Here is a 9,128-nt window from a genome sequence, read left to right as displayed (position 1 = left end):
TAAAGTCAAAACACACATTTTCTAGGCAGCTCAGGCATTCAGATACTGCTTTCATGTACACGCAGACTTTTTTTGTCTTTGCTTAAAATCAGGAAGGCATATCTTAAGACACTGGTGTGGTGCAACAAGGTCATTTATCTTCAGGGGGGAACCAAGGAGAGTCAAGCTGTCATGATATGAATAGCCTCTGGCTCTTATCTGACCATGCAGACACAGATAGTTCCATTTATTTGCATTTCTCCTTGAGTCAACTTGGGAGGCCAAAAAACAAGATTTCACTTCTTTTTGTGATCTCTGTCATCTCACAGCGATTGTGCACGCAGCTCATTTGAAAATGTGTCAAAATATTAAGAAACTGAGGTAAAAAAAATAGCAAAGAAAGAGCATTGTGGTATAAAATTATGCTTGAAAGAGCAACTTCCCCCATTTTCAAGGAAAATATTTGTCTCCATTTGAATTATTTGGCTATTATTAGCACTTCTGTGTCCTATTTTCCCTCAAGACTCAGCTCCAATGGGAAAGGCAGACCTCCCTCCCTGTGGCAAAATCCTGTCATCATACAGTGAAGCTGAGCACCACGGGGGAAAACCAAATAACCTTGAACGCGTTCAAGAGCCTCTCATGACTCGTGATGTATTAAGCAAACACTCGGGGAACAGGCATGTGTCCCAACCACCCTCATTTCCTCCCTCTCTCAGGGGTTGACAAACAGATGGACACCAAAGGCAGCCTCCCATTAGCTCTAAGCATCTACTAAACACGAGCTTGCTGGTGCCTCGGAGAACATTCCTCAAATAAATACACTGATTAATGGTTGTGGAGCTCGGCAGCAGAGACTGGGGTGATTTTTTTGCTTTGTTGTGTCTTTGCAGTCACTCCTCAGCAACTGAGGGTGGTCCAACAGAGGGGATACTGATAATGTTTCTTTGCCAGTATATGTTACAGCTCATACATCACAGCACAGAGTCAAGAAACTGTACTAGACTGTTATTTTTAGTAAGCTTATCAACTTTTGTGCATGTCAAATACAGTAGGAGCTGGTCGCAAAAGAAAGCGCAGTCTGTTGGTGCCAAAGCATTACAAAACTCCAGATGGTAAGGTGTTAGATTTAACAGAGGGCATATTTTTAAACCATTATTCTCTGTCATGTTACATCTGAGAGCTCCAACACACCTCTAAAAACCTTTCCTGGCCTAGGGCACTAAAAGAAAATGGGGTGACAATGACAACACCAGTGGGCACCTTGTAAAACAATGGAGCGTTTGTTAAACCTAATACTGCAGAGGACAAAGTGTCACTCTGATGATGTGAAAAGTGATGCATACTAGGAGTGTTGCAGTGCCCTCTGTATGTTCTCTGCTGTACTGTACATGCCAAATGCTGTTGAACCCAGTGGGTGGTGTGGAGCATGCTACCAGCCTGCACTGCTGCAAGTTTACACCAGAAAAATAAATGCCAATTAGATGGATGTTTTTGCGTCAATGCAACTGATTTGGGGTCCCTGCAGCCCCCCCCCCCCCCCCCCCCCAACCCCACCCCGCTCTCCTCGGCAGGATTCATTTGCCAACAGAGTCCAACAAACAAGGAAACTGAGGTTTGTTTTTATTAATATGAGTCAAACTTGCCTGTATGTGGAAGCCTGCGTTTGCCAGGAAGAGAAAAAAAATGGATAAAAACCAATGAGAGGAAAGGACTCATGCTAAGAGGAAACACTGAATGATAATGATAATAAACAAAACTTACAAGATAAATTATTCTGAATTTTGACCAATTAGGCCAAAATTATAAAACACTAGGACAATATGACAAGAAAAGGCGAGATGTTGAGGTAAATAAGTCTAAATTACTTTTTTTTCTATTTTATTTTTCTTTACGTGGAAGTAATAGACTTCCATACCTGCCCAACCTTGAAATAATTAAACAGAAAATTACACCACCACACATCAGTCTCAGATAACCTCCCACTGGACCTGTGGTTGTACAGAAGCACTAAAATGATGGTATAGGAGAGGGCCCAAAAACCAGCTGTGGGTTTCACATTCCTGACTCCTGCCATAGGTCCCTTCAACAAAAGTTTGACCTCTGTCTATAACGAGGGGCACTCGGTGTTGACAAGGCCAGTATAACATGAAGAAGGCTGGGCTGAGGACCAGCAGCTGTCTCAACATTCGGAATGTGCTAAACAAAAAGTACTGCCACTTTTTGCAACTTGGATGGTCACAGGGTCAAAGGAAAGTCAATAGTGAGTGAAATTAAAAGTGACAGTCATCAGGAAAAAGATGACTAGACTGGAGAACATCATTTTGGCAACGCATTAACAACATTTCCACTTTGTTTTTTCTTTTAAGATGAAGTCAGTTTTTCTCTACTGTGATTTAGAAAATGCTTCATTCTGTCTTCTTTCCTCTCAATGCGTAATTCCTGTATGGAGAATAGGGAAGGTGAAGGGTTAATTTGTGGCCGGGGAAACCTGATGCTAATTAAGTCTTTGGAATGCCACATACTGACATTGTAGTGCAGAAGCCCTCAGAGTGGGTCAGGCATGGAGAGAGCCAGCAGTAATGCGTGTGTCTAATGTTTTTATTCCTTACTGACAGTCGGGAAAGTCAGTCTCACCAAACCCTGGGGCTGAAGGTAATGTTCTGTCAGGAGCTGCAGATCAACAGTCGCTGTGTCAGGTGTGATAAAGTTTGTTTTCAGGTGTGACAGAGGAGACTGCATGTTTTTTTCCCCTACTTGAACCCAGAGTAGTTTTGGGGATTTTCAAAGATTATTCCTCAGATTTTGGAATCTAAAGCTTAACTCGCGTTTTCCTCTTTTGCAGGTAGAGAGAGATATTTAACTGATGCAAAATGGTTTTACTAACATCAGTGCTGTTGCTGCTGCTCTCTTGGATGTCACTGCACAACACTGCTCGAGCTGTCGCAGAGATTTGCCGGGGGACGCATTGCTTCGGAGGGGAAACCGGCGATCCAAGACCGTGCATTGGAGCGCACTGTCCGGGAGGCAGATCCTCCAGACCGCCGCGGCAGTTTAACCCGACAACGCAGGGAAGAGCGGTGCAGACAGTCGGCAGCCAACACCACGCGTACCCGAGCTCTCCAAGAGCTGCGTCGGAAGCCTATCCGGCCGTGCAGCCGCTCCGCGGGCGGCACAGCGACAGCAGCAGCGGTACACGGATGAGAGCGCCTGAAGTTTTACCTGCAGGGTGCACCGATGCGGACTGCGCTGCTCTTGTGAAACAATTTCAGCCCACAAATGACACCCGAGATTGTAGAGGGATCGAGTGCAGACTGCCTCTGAGGATACGGCCAAAAGCGCGAGCAAAGTCCTGTGTGGGAGAGGGATGTCCGGTCGGTTCGGAGGAGAGCGTCTCCTCTGCCGCCAGCCAGCTTCCTCCTGTCCATCTGTCCGACAGAGCCGCGCAGTTTCTGGGCGATTTTCCGGAGTTTGGATATCCGTCGTCGGAACTTGGCGCTGCGCCTTTGGGTGTCCAGCTCACATGTGACATCAAGCCAGGTCTGCTATCTTCATCATCAGTGTCATCTAAAAAATTTTTAACTGTTGTGTTTAGATGATCATAAACTGATTTACTCCTTCCGAATGCCCTCACTGCATGTAACAAGAGGAAACACATTGTGAACAGCTGCGCACCAGTCTAGCCTCGGTGATAAATTCCTGGTAGAGAGAAGAACCTTAAAAAGTTGATGAATTATTGTCTTCACTGAAATGCCTATAAATTAACCACATGCACAGTAGCCTTTATTGATTTTAACCCCCTTTTCCCACCAGTGAGCAGCAAAAAGGGATTATGGTCTGACAGCAAAGGGAGCCTGTGTTGACCTTCAGACTAAAATTAAATCTGCAGAGCAACTAGAGTAGCTGAACTGGAAGAATGTCTCAGAGTCAATTGTCCAGAAAATTTAGAGTCCTTTGATGTTGGTCCATATAGGAAACTTTCAGTGCACTCACCATGTCTGGGCTAAGTGATTGGGGTCACTGGGTGTTCACACTTTGTGCCAGCATTGTTTGCTGAAATTGGACCTCTGAATCAGACTTAATCTTATTTAATCACTTCCTCTGCTGCAGTGTTGAACAGCAAGAACTTGTCTGTCTGATTCCATTTTTCATTCTGCATTTTTTTTCATCTTAGGTGAGAATGAAGTTCCCTCAGAAGATGCCCTCATTCTGCACCTCCAGCTGGCCAAGGGGCAGGAGAAGCTGGTGGAGGCCCTGCGAGCCCAGCAGATGGTCATTCGCGACCTGCAGCAGAAGCTTGCTGACCAACAGGAGGCGCTACTGTCCCAGCAGCGTGAAATCCTGGAGCAGCAGCGGCGCATGTATGAGCAGATGGACGTGGTGAAGGCGCAGTACGGCCTCCTCTCTGACACTGTCAAACAGGTCTCCTTCCAGGGCCTGCAGGGCGAGCTGCAGAGCTACTTTGAGAGCCACCTGGCGGGTCTGCAGAGCCAGGCCCGCAGCCACCTGCAGAAGTCCTACGCTGTCCACAAAATGGACATGGACTCAAAGGTAATGGATGTAGTCGGGGAGGCTAATCTTCCCCAACCTCTGCTGGGATGCCCTTCACCCTGTGGATCAGAGGAGTTCTGCGATTTTCAGAAGGACCCACCTCAGTGTGAAAAGTGCACCATGTGTCCACCAGGCTTCTTCCTGATCTCACAGTGCTCTCCTACTGCAGACAGAATGTGCCAGGTACTGTCCTTTAAAGGGGCAATATGTAAGTACTGTAATTTAAAACATTCGAAAAAATCAACCAAGAATATCAACAGAATGCGAAGAAAGAAAGAACAGTTTTGACATTATGTCAGACACGTATATATGTGTTGTGTTGCCGGCATATCTACTGAAGCTAGAATGCTAACCAGCTAGTCCCAATCCCACCTACTGCAAACAACAGCATGAATGGGTTTCAGCAGGTAGATGTGCTGCCACATGTCCAAACTTACCAACAACTGATCTGAAGTGTAAATGTCTTCTATGAATAATCTCATGCCTGATTACAATGAAAATTCATAGATCCATTTTCCTACTGTTAAAGTTGATTCTTGAGGTAATGAACACTGGCACAAAATATCAGCCATCTACAGTTTCATTACATGAGCAGAGATATTGACATCAGGTTTCAAAAATACAGTCAAATTCAGTTGAACCCAACTATTAATATTCAAAATGGATTCATGTAATCTGTGTGAATTACAGGACAGAGACGAATGCCTCGAATTACCAAACATTTGTGGAGAGCGAGTGAAGTGCCTTAACACTCCAGGTGAGTTTAAAACAACACTTATTGTAATACTTGTTGTAAGTATTGTTTTTCACCAGTTCATTTAAAACAGAAAGAAAAGAAGCATTTTTCTACCCTGAGAAAACATCGTGAATCACATCTGTAGAGTTGTTAGACCCCATTTTTACACCTCGGTTTCTCTGTTTCTCTTTGTTCTTAAACTGCACAGGAGGGTTCAGGTGTCTGGGAGTCTCTGAGAGAGAAGCAGTGACGGGCTTGTGTGGTCACGACTACTTCTACAATCAGGAGCTGCAGGAGTGCCAGGCCTGTTCAGACTGTGATGGAGAGCCTGTCACTGTTCCCTGCACAGCCATCAGCGATGCAGTCTGCGTCCAGCTTTCAGAGATCCGGCTCTCCCAGTCTTGGGCGGCAAATGTGGCAGTCCCCTCTGCCAGGACCTCTGGCGCCAACATCTTCCCCGGGCTTCAGCTGAACATCAGAGGGAAGGAGAGCAGTGATCTACTGTCAAACACGGCGGGGAAGGTGACCTTCCTGCAGCATGGCCTGGTGTGGTTGGATCATAACTTTGCAATAAAACACAGCTGCAGGAACTTCCTTCAGGTGGGGATGAGGCTCAACGGGAGCCAGGAAGAGGAGGGTCGAGACCTCAGTGGCGTTCGCATCGAACAGCCGGATGGGAAGTACTTTCAGGGAGTCAGCGTCAGCAGCGGGGTGGAGGTCGAGCCTAATCACACCTTCACTCTGCTGCTGAAGAGCCCGAATCAACACTGCAACCAGAGCAAAGATCTTCATATGTATGATATCACCGCTCCCTCTTTAAGTCTGCTCTGGTTGTCTCATGATACGGGTGCGGTTGCAATGACAGCTCAGATGTCCATGTTGGTGCACTACCAGACCAACTATCGCCCAACTTTCCGTGTGACCTCAGTGTCTGACCCGTATATGATCAGCCTGACCCATGACAGCCGTGGCGTGCGCTTCACAGAGAGCGGTGTGGTAAAGTTTATCCTCCAGCAGGCACTGTACTCCATGGGCCACACCTGCATTCGAGAGGGTTTCTCGCTGATTGCTTATACTAACCGCAACGGGACCGGCCAGGAGGCAGTGCAGGCCTTCAAGACGGGCGTCAACTATAGGGACACATCCATCACGCTCTCTGGTGCGGTGAGCGTGGACAGCGGAGACACACTCAGCTTCGAGATCACATCTCCGTCCCAGTGCAACATCCGTTATTTCGGGGACAGCACTGGGATCAGCATGCTGAGCCTTATCTGGATTCCTTCAGCTGTGTCGTCAGCCTTGACTGCTACTGTGTCCAGGACCGGTCTTCCCTTTGGGGCAGTCAGGAATAAACTGCTGTTGTTCCAGCAGATCAGTTCAGACACCCCGCAGGTTCGTTTGGCCCGCTCAGGTGAGCCAAACGGCCGGAAGAACTTTATATTCCACGAGAAAGGGACAGCAAACATAGCCCTCAACCTGAAGCTGATCCACTCCTGTAATATAGTAAAACTCACTCTGCAGCGGGTGGGGGGTCCAGGTCAGAGCGGGCAGGCAGGTCCTGTGGCTCAGCAGGTATCTGGATCCATGCCTGAAGGGAGTGAGTGGGCCAGTATAGGGCTGAGGGCCTCATTTCAGGTCCAGAACGGCACAGCTGTGTTTGTTACTCTGGACTGCATCCGTGGACGAGTTAACCAGATAACACATGAGGGAGGCACTAACATTTCAGTCCTCTGGGTTGCAGTGTGATCCAAGAAAGGATGGAGCCTAAATGTCACTAATACATCTTGTGAGAAAAAAAAGGACAGTTTTGCACAACATTGAATTGCAGAGCAGATTCAACAGTTTACCAAATCAAGGAAGAATACTGGTTGATGAAAAATGTATTCATCTATTCCACATATTTTGTCATATTATTATTTTAAATGTATATTTCATCACCTGTTTAGACTTTTATTGTGAAATCTTTTTTTTTGGGATATGATTTACATACTATAAGTACTGCTTTTGCTTGAAGTACTTCGGCTGGTTGAGCAGTGACCAATTCTCCATGGAATGTCTAAGTGTGTGTGTCTGTACTGAATGTGCGTGTGTGTACATATGTGTGCAATGGTGCTTATATATGTGTGTATGTGCGTGTGTACACACACATTGGCATGCCTACTTTTGAATATGTGTATGAGACTTTTGATATGTATACCCTTCCATCCCTGCGTATATTTAACACACATACTGTATGTAACAAACATTTTTTTTGTATTATATCTTTAGGTGTTTAAAGCAGTAGTTTGACATTCTGGGAAATAGACTTTTTTTTGGAGGAGAGTTAGATAAGATTGATACCACTCGTAGTTGCTGATTTGTTTAGCTTAGCATAGACACTGGTGACAGCAGGAAACAACTAGCCTGGCGCACTAATTAACACATTATATCTCACTCGTTTGATCTGTACAGAATTTTTAACAGCAAACATCTTGACACTTTTTTTGTTGTTTTGACGAGACAGTTATTTTTAACAGGGTTTTAAGCAGGATTGTTTCTTGGCTGAGTCTATGTTGGTTGCTCAGAGTCAAGAAATAACGCTCGAAAATGGCAAATTGTTGTTTTTTCAAAATGTTGGGGGGGATTTAACAGCTGGCTGGCAGATTTTCTTACCCTTGGACAGAGTCATGCCAGGTGTATCTTTCTGTCTTCATTCTTTGTGCTAAACTAAGCTAAAATACTTCTTGTGATTGCTTCATATTTACCGTACAGAAACAAGAGCGGTGTCAATCTTATTGTCTGACTTTCTGCTAAAATATTCATATTTCCCAAAATGCTGAACTATTCCTTTAAAGCTCTGAAGAGTTTGTCATAAAGGAACAATACACTAATGCAATGTAGTAAAATAAGACAGAGTTTTTGTACTTTGATGATATTTATTTGCCTTTTATACAACAGGACTTTTGTATTTACACTATTGAATGCATATATTTGTGAGCAAAACAGAAAAAAATGTAAAGTATCTGGTAAGGTGCTGAGTAGGCAGTGTTGATATTCAAATACATGCAGTGTATCTAATTTGCACACATATAACATAGTGTAATGGAATGTGCAAACATCATACTTTGTTATTCTTTTGCCTAAATACTGTTTCCCGGTGTTTCCCGTGTGTGTGTGTGTGTGTGTGTGTGTGTGTGTAGTTGTGTTCCCTGCACATGACTTGTGGAACGTCGATGCATGTATTCTCGTTCAACACCAAATAAAATGTACATATATTTTGCCAGAGATGAAATTTCACTCCAGCTCGTGAAAGCTAAGTTGCTTTGTTGGTTTCACTCCAAAAAAATGTCAACTTTATGGTTGAACACAGGACCTAAAAGTTTCAGTACTTATCCACAACAATCCCGAGATAAAAGATCTCGCACAATGATTGACGAATGATTACAGGTTATGTATTTTATTTAGCAGAATGTGCACCTAAAGCATTCCTATCAAGCCACATCATTCTCCTGTGAGCTTTATTCCAATACTCTGACAATGATTTTATAGTGGAGTTATGTATCATGACAATCAACATTTCGTACTGAGCGCCCACTATTTTCCATTAAGTTAAAGGGTAAAAGTTTAACATTCAGACGTTACTCATTCCATTTAATCTCAAACATACCGAACCTATTTAAAAGCAGCCTTATTCAGCAGCAAAGGTGCCAAAATTGCAGACATAATACTTGGAAAATCATACACTGTATTTTCCTCTCAATTGGTCTTAATCAAGATCAAATTATTCTTCCATCTATTACCTATAGGAGAGCGGGTCTTTGGCTTAAACATAACAAATAGCTTGTGAGTCAATGAGAGGGAGAGAGAGGGGAAAAAAAGGCTG

General features: G+C 44.5%; 1 protein-coding gene across 2 annotated transcripts; it reads left to right on the top strand.

Moving 5' to 3' along the window:
• Positions 1–2,539: 2,539 nt before the first annotated feature.
• nell3 (NELL (neural EGFL like) family member 3) lies at positions 2,540–8,505 on the top strand. 2 transcript variants are annotated; one of them, XM_041065279.1, is made up of 5 exons: positions 2,540–2,634; positions 2,825–3,519; positions 4,154–4,713; positions 5,221–5,287; positions 5,475–8,505. In XM_041065279.1, exons 2-5 carry the CDS (start codon positions 2,853–2,855, stop codon positions 7,010–7,012), a joined length of 2,832 nt encoding a protein of 943 aa, XP_040921213.1. In that variant the 5' UTR covers positions 2,540–2,634; positions 2,825–2,852; the 3' UTR covers positions 7,013–8,505. The 2 variants fall into 2 exon arrangements, with proteins under 2 accessions (XP_040921213.1, XP_040921214.1); XM_041065280.1 differs by having other exon boundaries at positions 2,601–2,678.
• Positions 8,506–9,128: the final 623 nt, after the last annotated feature.

This window comes from Toxotes jaculatrix, chromosome 20 (genome assembly GCF_017976425.1).
Source record: "Toxotes jaculatrix isolate fToxJac2 chromosome 20, fToxJac2.pri, whole genome shotgun sequence".
Lineage (NCBI taxonomy): Eukaryota > Metazoa > Chordata > Actinopteri > Toxotidae > Toxotes > Toxotes jaculatrix.
Note: the sequence above shows the minus strand (reverse complement) of the source record. Positions and strands in the feature narration are given on the sequence as shown.